The 19,930-nt window shown below is 33.5% G+C and overlaps 1 protein-coding gene and 1 pseudogene across 1 annotated transcript; both read left to right on the top strand.

Annotated features, from left to right (window-relative positions):
- Positions 1 to 206: 206 nt before the first annotated feature.
- On the top strand, positions 207 to 5,939 carry LOC115952365 (beta-fructofuranosidase, insoluble isoenzyme 1-like). The gene is made up of 7 exons (XM_031069521.1): positions 207 to 458; positions 3,301 to 3,309; positions 3,433 to 4,289; positions 4,415 to 4,573; positions 4,892 to 5,133; positions 5,248 to 5,338; positions 5,562 to 5,939. The coding sequence occupies exons 1-7, from the start codon at positions 269 to 271 to the stop codon at positions 5,739 to 5,741; spliced, it is 1,728 nt and encodes a 575-aa protein (XP_030925381.1). The 5' UTR covers positions 207 to 268; the 3' UTR covers positions 5,742 to 5,939.
- Positions 5,940 to 7,439: 1,500 nt separating this feature from the next.
- On the top strand, positions 7,440 to 12,920 carry LOC115953609 (annotated as a pseudogene).
- The last annotated feature ends 7,010 nt before the right edge of the window (positions 12,921 to 19,930 follow it).

The raw sequence follows: 19,930 nt of genomic DNA, 5'->3' as shown, positions 1-19,930 counted from the left end.
TTTTTTTTTTTGTTTTTGGTACGTGGAAAACCAACAAGATAAAAATCCCACATAAACAGGAGAAGAAGTTTTTTCCTAGTAGTACTAGGATAAAAATAAACCGCTAGGCTAATTAAAAGTGCTTATCCCAACAATAATCCAAAACCAATCCTTGTTATTTTCAACATCTACCACCGCCTTATCTCTCTCTTTCTCTCTCTTCTATCTAATGTATATATATAGTTAGTGACCTTTCCAAGCGTCTCTATTCTCTCTGTTTCCTTTGATAATGGACATGGCGAAGTTTCTTCCAGTTTTGCTATTCCTTTTCTCTCTTTGTGTTGCTGTCCAAGCATCGCACAAGGTTTATCCAGAGTTTCAGTCTCTGCATTCTGAGAAAACGAGTCAAAGTATTGAGACTCTGAATCTAATTCAGAGAACTGGGTACCACTTTCAGCCTCCTAAGCACTGGATTAACGGTATGTACTCTCTTTTCATATTCTAGAAAGAAAGTACAAAGCTTTTGCTATGGTTTTTTGTTTATGGTTTCAACTTTCGATTCCTTTTTCTTTTCTATCTCGGTTTCTTTGTTTGCATGCCAAGTGTTTCAGTTTCTGAATTCCAGAAGAATGGTTTTGTTTTGTTTTACCCCTTTGTTTGTCTTACGTTTGTATAATTGTGCTGGAATGGCAAGCCAGAAAATTTCTTTAAGGGTCAAAATAAATATATACAAAAAAAATTAAATCCAAAGAATAACCTTTATACACATATTTGTAACATAATTTAAACAATGCTATTTTCTTACCTATAACAAACCACATTTAACCTTTTTTTTTTTTTTTCCTAACAGTATCTCTAATTTTCTAAAAAATTAAAAAGAATTTTATTAACAAGATTTACTTATATATTTCTAGAATATGCATGCTATTGTGGTATAAGAATAATTAGATCATTTAAATTCATTTTTTAAACCCAAAATATAAGAGGGAAAGTATTTTTGAGAAGTCAAGGGGTCCTGCTTTTTTATATGTCGTTTCATCAATGTTTATGCTTATATTACATTGGGCTAATGCCCAGGGACAGAGTCAGAACTTTGAGTTAGGGGGGCAATTTTACTGTTGGTTGTTGTGTGCAGTGATTTTTGATTCTCTTACTTTTGTAGGTAAGAACAAAATTATTTTTGTTTAGAATTTTCTAAAGGGCAGGATTATTTATTTTGGATAAAATTAGTTAATTGAGCTTAATTTTGTTTTAAGTTTTACTAGTAATTTTTGTTGCTGTGCTTTTTTTTTTTTTTTTTTTTGTGGGGGGGGGCCTTGTATATTTTGTTTTAGATATTAGATCTATAAATTTTTTTATGGTCACTAAAATGAGGAAAATGCTAGAACTGCAAGTTTTTTTTATAAATTACTTATGTAATAAGGGGTTACTAGTAACTAAAAAAATGATGTGAGTGGTGTACCTATATAGGAACTAATAAGAATTTGCTACCAGAAAGGTTTGTAAAAATGTTATAAAAAAGTTTGTGAATATAGCCTTATTCTTAAAAGAATCAATGATATTGTTAAAGGAAAATAAAATGTAATTTTATAGAATAAAATTGCTAAAATTAATATACATATATATAATAATATTTTTTTTTAAAAAATTTAGTGTCCAAGGGTAGTTCCACCCCTGCTAATGCCTATGTGTTTATGCTTATATTACATTGGATTAGTCTAGAATTTTTTGAATTGGTTTTATATTTATATCAAGCAACGTTTGGAATACAACACAAGTCTCTACTTAATTACACAATAAATTTTACAAATTTTTTTTTTTCTAAATTGAGTTGAGAGGTTTTGATAGGTATACAATAAAAATAATGTTAGTAGTGAATTTTAATTAGTTTTATTGACTCAATGAGTTGTATATAAAAAAAGTTATGAAATTTTGTGCCTCTGACATTGCTTTTTACTCTTTGGAATATAACCTACTATTTTTAGAAGTTTTTGATAGAAACATTTGAATTTATATAAAATTTTTTGACTGAAAATTTTGAATTTATATATAAAAGTTTTGATTGAAACATTTGAATTTATATACGAATATGGAATGAAGATATTTATATGTTTCTCTAATTTAGAATGTGATTGAGACCAATTTTCTTGTTAAATTTTTAGTTTTTACCTTTTATGTACAGTTTTTTAAAATTTCAGAACATATTTTGGAGGAAAAATTTAACATGCATTGCATTTGTGAATAACCTTATGGTTCAAAGTAGTTCCCTTCCTTCAGAGAATTTAAGTTTTTAGTTCAAACCTACCCTTCCTCATGTACGTTCTTGAAGGATGAAGCACATTCCAATGTCATTCTATATTTTTAATAAGGATTTTACTAATGTGTGCCCTAAGAGTATATAATAATTTTCATTTTTAGAAAATTTTTTCTCGAGAATTGAAAAGGTATTGACAAATTTTTCAATTTTCGAGAAAATGTTTCCTAAATAGATGGTTTAATATGTACCCTTATGGTACACATTAACTGGACCCTTTTAATAAAGTGGCTTCATTGGACCCGCAGATGTTATTTTATTGATTCCTTTTCATTTTGGACTGTTCCATAACATTTAATGGTCTGGGTCACTTTGTTATTTTGTTGTTGTATTGTACCTATTCAACATTAGTTGGTACTATTATATTCTCTTTGGTTTGGTTTGGTTGGGGCACACTTGGGTATAATTTATCCCATCTATAAGCTAGTGGAAACCTTTATAAGTTTTGACACAATTTGTGGCCTTAGCTCGAATTCGAAAGGCAATATTCTTCCTTTGTCTGAATGCATGTTAATATAATTGTTTACGGGTAATATTGGTACAGTGCTCTCTACATGAACATTCTAATCACTTTGCTGCTATGGTGGCCAAAAAGAATGCATTAACCATGATTAAGATACAATAAATGGTCAGATTGTGTTAGGTACTGAAGATTTTTATCTAATCAGATTGTTACCTATTCAACATTTTTTAACAAATGATAAGGTAATAAATAGTTATTTATTATCACATAGATCCACAACTGATTCTGAAAATTTTGTTTATGTAGATTTCAATAATTGTGGAAACTTAATTGTTATTTTGTGAAAGATTAAAATTCATATTCTCCATGACATTGATGTCCTGTTAATCTGCTAGTTACCAATAACTTTTTTCTGGTCATTAACAAGTGTTTTACCCTTAACTCTGTCTCTAATTGCTTATTAAGTATTATAATTACTCACAGTCACTGACTTCTTTTCTTTTTCTTGGGTGTTCAAATTCGCATAACAATGAACCAACAACAGATCCTAATGGTGAGTCTTTGCTAATGAACTTTCTTCTTTCATATCCTATAAATCATTGTATTCTTATTCACCCCCTTTTAACTTCTTCTTTTTTTTCTTGGCTTTATGTGTTTTTCATTTGAATGCAAACAGGGCCTATGTATTACAATGGACTCTACCATCTGTTCTATCAATACAACCCAAAAGGTGCAGTGTGGGGCAACATTGTTTGGGCCCATTCAGTATCAAAGGACTTGATCAACTGGGAGCCACTTGAGCCTGCCATCTATCCCACTGATCACTTTGATATAAATGGGTGTTGGTCTGGGTCAGCCACAATTCTCCCAGGCAACAAGCCTGTTATTCTTTACACTGGAATTGACCCCAAAAATCGCCAAGTCCAAAACTATGCTATCCCAAAAAACTACTCTGATCCATATCTCCGTGAATGGGTTAAGCCCAAAGACAACCCCATAGTTGATCCTGGTAGAAGTGTCAATGCAAGTGCTTTCCGTGACCCAACAACAGCTTGGTATGGAAAAGATGGGCTTTGGAGAATTGTAGTGGGTAGCAAAAGGAAACATAGAGGCATAGCATACTTGTACAGGAGTAGGGATTTTGTGCATTGGGTTAAAGCCAAACACCCTCTACATTCAAAAGATAAAACAGGTATGTGGGAATGCCCAGATTTTTTCCCAGTTTCATTGAATGGTAAAAATGGAGTAGACACTTCCTTTGATGGGCCAGATATAAAGTATGTTTTGAAGGTGAGCCTTGACCTTACAAGGTATGAGTACTACACTGTTGGACAATATCATCAAGGTATAGATAGGTATGTACCTGATAATACTTCAGTAGATGGTTGGAGTGGGCTGAGATATGACTATGGAAACTTTTATGCCTCAAAGACATTCTTTGATGTTGACAAGAACCGAAGGATTTTGTGGGGTTGGGCCAATGAATCCGACACAGCTAAACATGATGTTGCAAAAGGATGGGCCGGAATTCAGGTAACACTAATATTTTATATTATTTTGGGATTAAGATTATGTTGTTGTTGTGACAAATACTTATATATATAAACAGTTGCTAACAAGTTACTTACAAATGTGATGTTTTATTGGAATTGTTTCAGACTATTCCAAGGGAGTTGTGGCTTGACAGTAGTGGGAAACAATTGATACAATGGCCTATCGAAGAATTAGAAACTCTTAGAGGAGATAAAGTTCAAATAAAAAATCAAAAGCTCAAAATGGGAGAGAAAATTGAAATTAAAGGAATAACTGCTATCCAGGTTTGCTACTTAAATGTGACACAATATTTTTCTCTCGTCTTTTTTATTTTTATTTATTATTTATTTATTTTTACATCGGTTGATTTAACTTATTGTGATCGATATATTATAAAAGTGATATTATTGATTGAACCATATAGTACTGATGTTGCTTCATAATTTATCACCTTAATAAGTTTTGGATAAGATTGTAAAAAAAACAGTCGGCATTTTTCTTTTACAAGCAAATCATTACATTATTATGGTACAAATCAATTCCTTTCAATCAACACTGAACACGATTCATTTTAGTGATCATTGTAATTGATGTTTTTACAGGCTGATGTTGATGTTACCTTCTTGTTGCCGTCGAGCTTGGACAGCGCCGAGCAATTTGATCCTAGCTGGGTAAATGCACAAGATGTCTGTGCTCTAAAGGGCTTAAAAGTTGAAGGCGGGGTTGGGCCATTTGGGTTGTTCACATTAGCTTCAGAAAATCTAAAGGAATATACTCCTGTCTTTTTTAGAATTTTCAAAGCTCCACAGAAACATGTAGTTCTCATGTGCTCTGATGCAAGAAGGTAATTGTGTGATTATTGGTTAATTTAGCTGCCTTTTAGAGTAGTATAGTAATTTTTTGCATCTCCTCTTGTCACCCTTTTTGACTTGGTTTCTATATGTTTGCTTGTATATAGTTCCTCTGTGAGGAGTGGACTATATAAACCATCATTTGCAGGCTTTGTAGATGTGGATTTAACAGATAGGAAGCTCTCTCTTAGGAGTTTGGTAAGCCCTCTCATAGACATAAGAATAAATTCAACCTTAAGTAGTTTTCATTTTTGATCCTTTAATTTTGTAAAAATGAACATTCCGAATACACAATCAAACTTTATGAACTAAAATGAAAACAATCTAGAACTTTAAGGGTGTGTTATTTAGTCTAAACATGGTAAGGGTTAAATCTTTGTTTTTCTCTCTAAATGATTGAGTTGTAAATGTTCTACTGCAGATTGATCATTCTGTTGTGGAAAGTTTCGGAGCTGGAGGAAAAACATGCATCACATCAAGGGTTTATCCTACATTCACAAGCCTCAATGATGCTCACTTGTTCGCATTTAATTACGGGAAAGAGAGTATTACCATAGAGAGTCTCAGTGCATGGAGCATGAAGAGACCTCAAATTAACTGAAAGAGAGAAGAACTAGTAGTTTCTTAATTATGCTGAAAAAAAAAATCAGTAGAAGCCAATTGAATAAGAATTTTCTCGTTGATGATAGTTGGGAATTCCAATTAACATTGTAGATGCATGATGATGTTTATTTATGTAATATACTACTATGGCAGAACCTTTGGTGTTTAATTAATGCACATGATTCACATGATATAAGTTTGTCATGGTACAATGGGTTCCATCTCTTCATTGTACAATTTTCTCCATTAGGAGGCTTAATGTGGTCAGCTAGATTTTATACGAATCATTTAATTGTTATTTTGTTGCGATGCCCGTCCTATTACACTCGTAATTTTCCTCAATAAAATTTTACCCTTCTATTAAAAAAAAAAAAAGAATGTGAGTGTACCTTATTATTTATAAGAAGCCATTACACTATTAAATAAAAAATATTATTATTATGTCTTAGAAGATGACAAAAGAAGCCTAACAATATAGTTGTATCCTTTTTGGCAACAAGTAGTGTTTATAATTGGAGATCGTGATTTTAAGTCACTATTTCAATTGTTTTTGTGAGTGTGTATAAAATTGTGTGAAACAAATTAAACCCTTTGGTAATTTACAACCAAAACAAAAATTTGAGATCAACTCTATCCAAATGCTCACCTATATCGCAATGTTTAAAAAAAACACTTTTTAAAACAACTAATCTAAACATACACTTTGTCATGTAGTGGGTAGAAAAGTTAACTCTAAATATGTTTAAACCAAAATTTATCCTTATTATTATTTGTTGGGGATAATACAGAAAGTAATAATGGAAGAACAATGTTAACACAAAAGACAAACAAAAAATAGATAACTTGAAGGCACAATATGATTTTAATTCCTTAGACAATAACTTGGAGGCACAATTGTTACTAAAGGGTTATCGCAAACTTGTCCCTAGGATACAACCAAGTTGTTAGGTTTTACAGATAGCAATTTTGGAGAATGACCACAGGATATAACAAAGTTGTTGTGTTTTTTGTGTTATTTTTCAAGTGAACATAAGTCTCTATTTATAGCCATAGGGTTTTTTTTTCACCAAAAGACATCTATGGAGAGTTAAAATGTTTCATAAAACCGTTCACAATGCTTGAAACATTTTCAAACGTTCAGAACAGTTACTAGAAAATTCTACAGAAAATTCAATTTTTCAAGTTTTGATCAGTTGAGAGGAATTGAGCATCGATCGAATGTTCTTTTTGATCAATCGAATAGGAATTGAATAGTGATCGAACCATCAAGTGATTTCAGGATTATTTTCTTCATAATTTTGATTAATTGAGCAAAAGTTTCGACCGATCGAAAATACTGAATTTCAAATTTCACTTAGAAAATTCCAAAACTTAAATTTTTACTTTATAAAATAATATTCTCCAAATTTAAATACCATTATTACAACGTATTAATGTATATAACTATATATACAATATTATTACTATCTTCTACTACGATTGTATTTTTGTTTTTGGCACGGAAAACAAGATAAAACTCCTTAGCCAAAAACCAATCCTTCTTGGGATCCACAAAAAATAAAAAAATCCTTGTTATTTTCTACATCTACCATGCATCGCCTTCTCTCTCTAGCCCTCTATAATCTATATATAGAACTCTTCGCTAGCCTCTTTCTACTCACACAATTCTTATTCTTTCTTCTGTTCTTCTTTGATAATGGATATTTCCAAGTTTCTTTCTGTTTTATTCTTTCTTTGCTCTCTTTGCTTGGAATGCAACAATGTTGTAGTCAAGGCGTCTCACAAGGTTTACCCAGAGTTTCAGTCTCTTAGTGCTGTGGAAGTGAAACAAATTCACAGAACTAGGTTCCACTTTCAACCTCCTAAGCACTGGATGAACGGTAACTTCTTTTCATATTTTCGAAAGAAACTATAAAACTTTCGCTATGTTTTCATCATGCAATTTTTGGAATACTGCCGCTTTTGGAATATGATAAGAGTATGTACTTTTGATACAAAAATACTGTAATATAATAATTATTCAATTGATTTTTAAAACAAGAAATAACTGATATTTATTTCTTTACTTATGGTAATAGTTTTTATTTAAAAATTTGTTAAAAACCTATTAGAAACCTCTCAAGGGAAAAGAAAAAAAAAATGTTGCTGTCTCTCTCCTTTGGTGCCTATTATATCAATTGATAGTTGATTTGCCGAGCTCTATTTTACACATTAAATAGACCAAGTATTGATTTATCAATTTCAACCCATAGCTGTTTACTGTTGTGATCGATATCATCATCTTTTTCATGTTAAGTTTTGCCTTTTTCTCTTTCTATTTAATTTTCTTCTTTCTTTTCTTTCACAGAAGATTTTATCATTTTTTTTCCCTTTTTTAATGTTTATGAAGTTATTAATTTTGAAGAATATATTCATTATTAATTTTTTTTTTTTTAAATTTAACGTAATAAAATGTTAAGCTACATACTCTTCCACTTGCTGTAAAAAGGTAAAAAAGATGTTAAGCTAGATCCACAAAAAGTATAAATATAATTTCATTAATAAGGGTGTTTTAGAAAATTTGACCTAAATATAATGACTTTTGAGTAAAGTTATGGTATACCTTTGTGTTAAAACTCATTTCCCTTTCCCTTGTGTGTGTATTTTTGTTTCTCAAAAAGAAAATGAAAAAAAAGAATGGGTATTTGTCTCATATTGCTTAAGAGAGTGTATTGTGTGTAGTATAACTTGTCACATCCTCTCCTAAAAGTTATTATAACTTTTGAGTAGAGTACTTGTGATATGTCTTTGTGTTAAAACTCATTTCCCTCTCCCTTATGTGTACTACATAATATCACATCTATTATTCGTGCAAGCTCAGTGCTCTTTTGACTTTTGAGTGGTTATTGATGATGGAGATGAGAATCCTATCAAAATTTTAGGTGTACCCTGTCCTTCTCAAAATTAACACATGATACATAATATGAAATCGAAGTTTTTGTTTTTAGTTTTTCTTTCTTTAAGGGCATTCAGTTTTGAAAAAAATATATATTTATTTTACACTCTAAAAAACTACTGTATTTGTTTTAACAACTCACTTTAAAACATACTAAACATCTCATTTTTTATTTTTACATACAACCTAATAAAATAATATAAACTACACTATCAAATAATAATAATAAAAATCTATTTCTTTCTCTTCCCTCCCATCTCTCTCTTCTACCCAACAATAAAATATGATATTTTAGTTTTACCATCAAGCTACAGTAATTCCTTTCCATTTTAGCATGTGAGACATAATATGAAATCAAACAATTGTTTTTAGTTTTTCTTTCTTTTAAAGCATTCATTTTATAAAAAAAAATTTACACTCTAAAAAGCTACTTTATCTATTTTAGTAACTCACTTTACAACATACTAAACATCTGATTTTTTATTTTTACATACAACCTAATAAAAAAAATATAAACTACACTACCAAATAATATTTTAAAAAAATCTATTTCTTTCTCTTCCCTCCCATCTCTCTCTTCTACCCAAAAATAAAATATGATATTTTAGTTTTACCATCAAGCTACAGTAATTCCTATATTTTTAAGAAGCTATTGTTCATAGTTGCTAAATTATTTTAGCACTAGCCAACCGAGTAATTGTGGTTTTAGGGGGTGTGTGGATCTAAAATAGCAATTTGGGGAGTTTTACACCCTATAATACTAATGCTTATGGGAAAAAATCTAGAGTCCTTAGACAATACAACTTGTTTGGTACCAACTTTAAAAATGTTCAAAAAACACTAAAAATTATTTTCAAGATTATTTATAAAAAAATTTTTGTTATAAAAGAAAAAATATATCATTTTGATCCCTCTATTTTTGGCCAATTTTTATTTTGGTCTGTATTTTTCTCTTCCTATTTGGTCCACAAAACTAAAAAATAGTTTTTTATTTCAGTCCCTACCTCACTAATGGAAATAACCTACATGTCAGACAAATTGCACCGCTGCCAGACATGAAGCTGACGTGACCATTATAATAATATTAAAAATATTTATTTGACATTTAAAAAATGCCATGTTAGTATTTTAAAAATGTTAAAAATTATTTTCAAGATTGGTTATAATTTTTTTTTTTGTTATAAACGGTTTCAAATCATGATTAAACAAAGCTTTCAAATTTTTCATATCTTATAAAGTAGTGTCATTAATTTTTTGTATAAATGTTTATGATACGATAAAATCTGAACAATTTATTTCATTACGAAAAAACTTAAAATTTTTGTTTGTCCTACTTTACATTCTGATATATATTCCAAAATATATTTTACTTAAAAAAATTCAATACCATAGAAATTTTAACTTCAAATCTTACTATTTATTTTATTTGAGGTGTTAATACTCATTTTTTTTTTTTTTTTTTGAGTTTATACTAAGAGGATAGTTTTAGAATATGATAATTTTTTTTTATTTAAAATATAGTGCACCAATGAAATAAAATTTTTAAATGTTGGATTGAGTATTACATAGCATATGCTTTCTCTTAAATGGATACTTATTTTTTATTTTGTGCATAGATTGCAATGACATGGCTTGGGTCCAATGCATCTATGCACTAGACACAATCCCAACTCAGATTGCAATGCAGACTCTACACATGACATTGATGTTTTGTTAATTTGCTAGTTACCAACAATTTTCCTGGTTATTAACACAAGTGTTTATCCTTAAATCTGTTGTTAATTGTTTTTTAAGTACTATAATTAATCACACTCACTGACTTCCCGTCTTTTCCCTTTCTTGGGTGTTCAAATGCGCATAACAATGAACCAACAACAGATCCAAATGGTGAGTTTTTGCAAAGGAACTTTCTTTTCTCACATTTTAAATGATTTGTATTCTCCTTAACTTTTTTCTTGCTTCATGTGGTTTTCTCATATAAATGCAAACAGGACCTATGTATTTCAATGGACTCTACCATTTCTTCTACCAATACAACCCAAAAGGAGCAGTGTGGGGCAATATTGTTTGGGCCCATTCTGTATCAAAGGACTTGATCAACTGGGAAGCACTTGAACCTATCATTTATCCCACTAAGCCCTTTAATAAAAATGGGTGTTGGTCTGGTTCAGCCACTATTCTCCCAGGCAACAAGCCCATTATCCTTTACACTGGCATTGACACCCAAAATCAACAAGTCCACAACTATGCAATCCCAAAAAACTACTCTGATCCATATCTCCGTGAATGGGTTAAGCCCAACAAGAACAACCCAATAGTGGTAGCTGATGAGATTGTCAATGGAAGTGCTTTCCGTGACCCAACAACAGCTTGGTTTGGAAAAGATGGGCATTGGAGGATTGTAGTGGGTAGCAGAAGGAAAAATAGAGGCATAGCCCATTTGTATAAGAGTAAGGATTTTGTGAATTGGGTCAAGGCCAAGCATCCTCTACATTCAAAAGCTAAGACTGGTATGTGGGAATGCCCAGATTTTTATCGTGTCATTGTCTGGTAAAAATGGGTTGGACACTTCTTTGGTTGGGCCAAATTTAAAGCATGTTTTCAAGGTGAGCCTTGATGTTACTAGGTATGATTACTACACTGTTGGAAAATACCATACACAAATAGATAGGTATGTACCAGATAACACTTCGGTTGATGGTTGGGATGGTCTGCGATATGATTATGGAAAATTTTATGCCTCAAAGTCATTCTTTGATGCTGGGAAGAAGAGAAGGATTTTGTCGGGTTGGGCTAATGAGTCCGACTCAATTAAAAATGATGTTGAAAAAGGATGGGCCGGAATTCAGGTAATAATAATGTAGAATTTTAGTAACTTGATTCTATTTTGGGATTCGGGATTAAGACTTTGTTGTTGATAGGCCCAATTTTTACTTACAAAATTGATATTTTACTGGAATTGTTGCAGGCCATTCCGAGGATAGTGTGGCTTGACAATAGTGGGAAACAAGTGTTACAATGGTCTGTCGAAGAATTAGAAACTCTTAGAGGAAATAAAGTTCATATAAACAATCAACAGATCAAAAAGGGAGAACATGTTGAAATTAAAGGAATAACTGCTGCACAGGTTTGTTACTTACATTGTATTTTTGCTCAGACAAGTTTAGTGACACAAATTTTATCATGACTTTTTTTCATAATTATTGATTTAATCAATTGTGATTGATCTATAATAAAAGTAATTGCACTATTGTTGCTTCATAATTTGTCACCATAACAAGTTGTGGTGAAGATTGTGAAAAAATTGTGTCATTCGCATTTTTTGTTTATAATATGATGACAAAATCATTACATTATTATGGTACAAATTGATTACTTCATTAAGCGTCAAACACAATTCATTTATAGTGATTATTGTTATTGATGTTTCCACAGGTCGATGTTGAGGTTACCTTCTTGTTGCCGAAGAGTTTGGACAACGCTGAGGAATTTGATGCTAGTTGGGTCACAAGATCTCTGTGGCCTAAAGGGTTCAAAAGTTCAAGGTGGGGTTGGGCCATTTGGGTTGTTGACATTAGCTTCAAGTCATCTAGAGGAATACACTCCTGTCTTCTTTAGACTTTTCAAAGCTCCAAAGAAGCACGTAGTTCTCATGTGCTCTGATGCTAGAAGGTTTGTGTGATTAATGGTTTAAGCTGCTTTTTAGTATGTAGATATATACATTCTCCCCTCATAGTATATAGACTTGACACAATTGTGGGATCTATATATTGTAAGAAAGATTATACATATATTTAATGTATAAAATAAATATTTTACCCTTTTGACATGGTTTCTATTTGTTTTTTTTTTTTTTGTTTTTGTTTTCGTGTATATATAGTTCCTCTTTGATGGATGGACTATATAAACCATCATTTGCAGGCTTTGTAAATGTGGATTTAACGGACAGGAAGCTTTCTCTAAGGAGTTTGGTAAGCCCTCTCATAAACATGATAAGGGTTAATTAAAATCTTTGTTTCTCTCTCTCTCTCTTTGAATGTTTGAGTTGTAAATGTGCTACAGATTGATCATTCCGTTGTGGAAAGTTTCGGAGCTGGAGGAAAAACATGCATCTTATCAAGGGTTTATCCTACACTTGCAGTCTTCAATAACGCTCACTTATATGCATTTAACAACGGGACAGAGAGTGTTACCATAGAGAATCTCAATGCATGGAGCATGAATAGTCCTCAAGTGAACTGAAAGGAGAGAATAACTAGTAGTTTCTTAATTAAGTCCAATATGCTGAAAATCTAATCAGCAAGTAGTATTTAAATAATCATGGTAGAAGCCATTGAAATAAGCATTATCACATGTTATGGTTGGACATTGCAATTAATTTAATATTGCAGATCGATGCCAGATGTTGTTTATGTAAGTAATGTGCCAAAACCTTTGGTGTGTAATAAATTTATTAATGTACTTATTCTTAATTTATGTTGTTGGTTTTTTTCTTTTTTTGGAGGGTATGTTGTTACCGTGATACTAATCAAAATCATTTTTTATAAACATCTATATTTATAACTAAACTAAACGTTGAAGTATAGCATTTATTATTGCTGCTCTTCTATTGAGCTACATCAACAGCCATATCATCCACCCATTTTCAAAAATCTCTCTCTTATTTTTAATTTTTTTCTTATTAATTTCCCAACTTATTAGTATACTTTCTCCAATTTTTCCCATTTCTTTTACCTTTTCATCTTCCCACTACTATTTGCTTTAATATCATTTTTCCTTTATCCCTTTATCTTTCTTTATTTTATTGCTTTTCTTATTCCCCTCGTCTTACTGCAAATTTACAATTCTATTCCTCATTTTGTACATAGTTCTCCTACACACAAAAGGTTTTCTCTCTCTCTCTCTCTCTCTCTCTCTCTCTCTCTCTCTCCACTTTTGGTGGATTTGTTTATATATTTTTTCTTGCATCTCTACTTTAGGTTGATGAATTTTGTATTATTTGGAACTCTACTTTGTGTTGATGTGATTAAGTTTTGTGTTTTTAAGTTGTTATATTTTTTTTATTCTCATTTTTTTTTTGGAGAAAGAACATCAGTAACTTTTATTAAAAAGAAAACTAGCCATTATCGGTTGAAAGTACAGCTTGAAGGTGTGGAGGAACATCCTCCATCCATACCAAAAACCTCTAACATGTCTTGCATGTTTAGTTAGGTTGTAAGCAACAGAGTTACCAAGTCTACGAATATGGGAAAATGAAATACAATAGCTGGTCTTTGTGGTTGCTTTAACTGCTACTAGGATATGACCAAAAGGAGAAAAGGAGTCGTCGTCACTTCTAAGGCACTTAATTATAGCTTTAGAATCGCCTTCAAGGATAAAGGAATTTAAGCCAATTTCCTGAGCAAAGTAAATGGCTCAAGATGTAGCCATTACTTCAACAATATCAGATGAGTATGGTAGATTCACCAATTTTGATAAGGAAGCAATTGGTTGTCCTAGGGAGTTCTGGATCACGACACCAAGTCCAGCTTTATGTATCTCTTTGAATGTGGTTTCGTCAAAGTTCACCTTGAAGTTTTCTGCAGGGGGTGGGCTCTATTTGACCCTAGGGCGAGTGCAAACAGTAGATTGGAGCGTTGTGACCTGGTTTGCTTGGTGATACTTGGTGAGTGCTTGCTTTGCATTCGTGGAGACTTGACTGACTGGGTATTCTTCATTTGTGGTTCTAAGTTTGTTCCAGTGAAACCACACTGTCCAAAGGATCATGGCAAGTAGATTGACGTCTTTTCCTTCTTTATGAGTGAGTTTGATGAGTTCTGAAACCGTGTGTACATTTTGATCATGTTGAAGCTGTAGCTCTGGGACTGAGTTCCAAATTGTTATGAGTGCTGAGCATTCCCACAGTGCATGGAATTCACTTTTTGCACTTGATTTACAATGGTCACATGTGTCCTCCTCAATGATTTTTCCTCAACTCAAATTTATCTTCACTGGCAGTGCTTCTTTGCAGACTCGCCATAAGAAATTCTTCACCTTATTTGGAACCGAGAGGCTCCAAACAAGCTTCCAAATCCCTCCATCTTGTCTCGGATAGGCTGTGGTGGTTTGGCCCGTTTCTACTACTGCAAGAAAATTATAACCAGACTTTACAGTGTAGTTACCTGATGATGTGTATGGCCATATCAGCTTGTCCTCAGAATAGGTGCAACATAAAGGTATACTCATTATCAATTCGACCTCTTGAGAGCTAAATAATCCTTGCAATAAATCTTCATCCCATTGCTTTGAAACCGGGTCTATAAGATCATTAACTTTCATATCCTCAAAGCTTGTCACCGGATTTAATAACACTCTTGGATATTCCAAGGAGGGCAGCCAAGCATCATTCCAAACTCCAATCGATTCTCCATAACCCACCCTCCACCTTGCAGCTCTCATTAATACATCCCAACCCTTTAGTATGCTGCTCCAAGCATAAGAGCCTAATGTGGTATCTGAGGCTTCCATTATAGAGCAATGAGGAAAGAACTTTGCTTTGAAGATACCGTAGAACAAGGACTCTTTATGATGCACTAGTCTCCAAGCTTGTTTGGCTAATAACACGTCGTTGAAAAGAGCTAAGTCTTTGAACCCCATACCACCAACAGATTTGGGTTTGCAAAGTGTTTCCCATTTGACCTAATGGACTTTTTGCCGGTCTCCCTTTTGTCCCCCCCAAAACTTTCTAATAAGGCTTTCAATCTCCGTACATAGACCCACCGGCAATTTGAAGCAACTCATTGTATATGTTGGAATGGCTTGGACTACCACTTTAATTAATATTTCTCTTCCTGCTTGTGACAACAATTTCTCTTTCCACCCCTGAATTTTCTTCCATAGCCTCTCCTTAATGTAGTTAAAGCTGGCTTTCTTGTTCTTTCCAACTAGGGATGGCAGCCCCAGATATTGCTCATATTGCTTAATCTCCGGTACCCCCAAGGCAATCTTGATATGATTTCTTATCTCTTCTATAGTGCACTTGCTGAAAAAGATTGTAGTTTTGCTTTTGTTTATTTGTTGGCCTGAACATTTTGCATAGGTATCCAAGATATCAAGGATTTTTTGGCACTCCTATATAGTAGCCCTGCAAAACAATAAGTTGTCATCTGCAAAAAGGACGTGAGTCAAGCTAGGGCCATTTCTACATAAGGAATAACCCTTAATGTCTCCCTTGTCCGCTGCATTATTAATTAGGCCATTCAAGCCTTTAGTACATAATAGGAAGAGAAAGGGAGATAATGGATCGCCTTGTCTGATATCCTTGGTTGGATGGATCATGCCTTTGGGCTCCCCATTGACAAGAACTGAGTAAGAAACAGTTGTAATACATAACATGATAAGATTGATCCATTTTTCATCAAAACCCATTTTCACCATTACTGCTTTGAGGTACGGCCATTCAACTCTATCATAAACTTTGCTCATGTCGAGCTTTATAGCCATAAAATTCTCTTTTCCTTTGTGTTTCTGCATACTGTGGAAAGATTCAAAGGCTACCAAGATATTATCAGAAATTAAGCGACTTTTCGTGAAAGCACTTTGGTGTTCCGTAATAATTTTTGGTAGGATCTTTTTTAATCTATTTGCCAGAACTTTAGAAAAAAAATTTATATAGGACATTTCACAAACTTATGGGTCTAAAGTCAGATGCACATTCAGGGTTCTTTTTTTTAGGAATAAGGGTTATGAAAGTGTGATTTAGTTGTTTAGGCAATGAGGCAGAATTGAGGAATTTCAGAACTAATTCAATTACATCATTACCAGTTAAATTCCAAAATTTTTGGTAAAAGAGAGGGGGCATACCATTTGGACTTGGGGCTTTTAGGGGGGGCCATCTGTTTTAGTGCTGTTTGAACTTCACCAGTTGTGAACGTTGCTGAGAGTTGGGACCTCATATCTTCACTGATAATGGTATTGATAGAATTGACAGCTTCATGTGGGTTCAAATTGTTGGTGGAGGTAAAGAGCTTCTAAAAGTATTCGACCAAGCAGTGATTGACTTCATTCAGATTTTTCCTTCACTAGCCTGACGTGTCTCGAATTTTTAAGATAGAATTTTTCCGCTTTCGCTGTGTTGCACGACAATAAAAGAATTTTGAGTTTTTGTCTCCGTTTGAAGCCCACAAGACCTTTGCCCGCTGGAACCACATCCTATTTTCCTTGTCCATCAGGTCTATGATTTCTTGTTTCAACGTCCTCACTTCGAAATTCACACCTGTCCTCATTGCAACTTCCTCGGCTTTCTTCAAGGCTACCGTCTTTTTTCAAGACTACCGTCTTTTTTTCTAGTTCCTTTCTTACGTTTCCAAAATGCTCCCTGTTCCATCTGTGTAATTCCTTTCCAGACTTGGCTATTTTTCTCATCACCTCCACAACTGGGTCATAATTGTGTGTGTTGGACCATACAACTTCTACAATTTTAGCACACCCCGGGTCGGACAGCCACATCTCTTCGAACTCGAAAGGTTTGGTTGTAGGGTGAGGGTGAAACTCCAAACCCTCTGGTACAATCCACAGAGGTCTATGATCAGATGTATTTGAGGAAAGATGGTGGACTTTGGTACCTGCAAAATTCAGTAGCCATTCATTGTTAGCAAAACCACGATCCAGCCTCTCCCATATCGAGGGTCCATCCGCAAAGTGTTTTTGCCAAGTGTATTGTGGTCCAACATATCCAAGATCAATGAATCCGCATTCATTAACTACATCTCGGAAAAGTTGCATTTGATTTTGGCTTCTATTGTTTCCCCCTAATTTCTCGGAGCTTTGTAATAGTTCGTTGAAATCTCTTGCGCACAGCCATGGCAAGCTGAATCTACTGTTCAATTGGTGAAGCATACTCCATGATTCAGTTCTCCTCTGTCATTGGCTCCCCATAGAAGCCGGTCATCCTCCATGCATTTGCCTTCCCTTTATTTATTATTGCATCAATGTGGTATTTGGAGAAAGTCTCTACTTTCAGATCAATTGAATTTCGCCAATATAATGCTAAACCTCCCCCTCTGTTGGTTCCCTCTACAAAAAACAAATTTTCAAAATCCAAGTTGTGTTTGATTTCCTTTAGCCTTGCTTCATTTGCCCAAGTTTCGGCTAAGAACACGGCGGAGGGATCTTTTGCTTGAACCACTACTTCCAGCTCCTTCCCTGTACGTAGGTTCCCAAGCCCACGACAGTTCCAAAATATGAGACTCATTTGTGATGGCGGGGTTGCATCGCAGCCTCCACCATTGATTCTTCTTTGCCATATTCTGTAGTGACCTGAATTTTTTTTGTTGGTTGTGTGGGTATAGTTTCCTCCCTTTCTCAATTTCTTTTCCCCAAATATACAGTTTGCATATGAGACTCTGAATGATTGGGGTCACGTGCCAGGTTTTTCCATGTACGTGTGCCTTGCTGATCCGTGTGTGATTTGCCTTGTAAACTGTCAAAATTATTTTCGGAAATATCTTCATTAAGATCTGTAGTAATTGGGATGGTATCCGTTGCTGAGGTGTAATTATTGTTGGTGTCAAATTTCTTTAAATCCGAATCAATAGCATTTAATTGTGCTTCAAATTCCTTGGACTTGTTTTGGGAAGTTTGGACCTCTAAGATTGAGTGAATCACCTCAGAGTTTGTATCACCTGCAGTTACTTCTTGCCCATTTAATTCCGAGAATTTCGGGATTGTGGAGTTTTGGCCTTTGTAATTACTATCCGCATCATTAGCCATTATATCCAAGGACCTTGGAGTTACAAATTTTGAAATGACAGCTCTGACCTCATTAATGTCATCGGCCTGCATTGAATTATCACCGGCGTTTTGGACTTCCATCGTTTTTGGTTGAGATTAGGGGTCTGTTGAGGTAGAATTCACCGGTGAAGATTGTCCAAAACCATCTCCTATGCCTGAGACCGTAGTGACTGATATCTTCACCAGGTTATGAGGTAGAGCGCAAAGCCAAGCTCCATACTCCTGCTTTTCCTGTGTGAGTTTACCTTTGCTGGCTAGCCAAATCTCGCATTCCTTGTCTGCATGGGAGACTCTACCACACCAGTAGCAGAAATTTGGTAGTTTTTCATACTTAAAGGCAACCCAAATGAATTTTCAGCGTTTATGTTCCGATGGAATTACAGTACATATGGTTTCTCCAATTTCCATTCCTACCTCGAGATCGAGCATGCTCATTGGCAATCCATGCAATTGGACCCAAAAAGTTAATTTTGTGAACCCCAGCTGTTTGGCAGGAATCGAAAAATCATAACGCTGGAAAATGACCACATGTTTATCAAATGACCATGGCTCTGTTGCTAATACTCGTTACGCATCAGTCTTTAGTTCAAACACAAAGAGGAGAATATGATCACCAGCCTCTCTGATCTTGAAATCTTTTCGTGCCCTCCACAATGGCTTGAAAGTTCTTCCCACAGCTTCAATATTGAGTGCTCTTCTTATCATAAATTTTGCTACAAGTACATATTCCTAATTGGTAAAGTGCTTCGACTTCTTGAGATTGAGTTTCACATCTTCAGTTGTAGTTAGGGAGAGTTTCTTCCAATCTTTCAGGACTTTGTCCATGGTTCAGAATTAGGAGACACAATACACTTGTTTGGGCACAAATGGATTGTTGGAAAAAGAAAGTTTCTGTATAAAAAGTAAAAGTGTTTCCCCACCCCAATGAAAAAGGACCACAAGCCCTACTAATAACCTTGTTATTAGAGGGAGCAAAGTATCATTCCTAAGATGATAATGTAGATTCTACTTTCTAACTTCTCAGCAAAGAGAGAAAACTTTATTCTCATTTGATTTCATAGATGTTATCATATTGTATTATAAAGATAGTATATAAAAATATAATGTTGTTTTATTACATGACATAACTTGGATAATTTGGTGTTTATTACAATATTTTTTATTTTTACTTTTTTTTTTCTTCTTATATTATTTTCTATAAATTTCTTATTATTCTTTCTCACATTCTCTCTTGAAAAAGTGGTTATTCTCTTTCCCTTTACTTTTTATTCTTTCTTACAACTCTACTTTACATTGATGAGTCATTTTAATTTTTAAAACTTTATTTTGGGTTTATACATTATGGTGTTGTATTTTTTAGTTCCACATTACAAATAGTCTCTCTCTACAATAAAATTTAGAGAATAAATTATACATATTCAGTATAAGTTTGATATGAGTTTTGATTATTATTGTGAGGTACAAGAATTTAAATAAAGTAC

The sequence above is a fragment of the Quercus lobata genome, chromosome 7 (genome assembly GCF_001633185.2).
Source record: "Quercus lobata isolate SW786 chromosome 7, ValleyOak3.0 Primary Assembly, whole genome shotgun sequence".
Lineage (NCBI taxonomy): Eukaryota > Viridiplantae > Streptophyta > Magnoliopsida > Fagales > Fagaceae > Quercus > Quercus lobata.
This window is presented reverse-complemented; position numbering and strand designations above follow the sequence as displayed.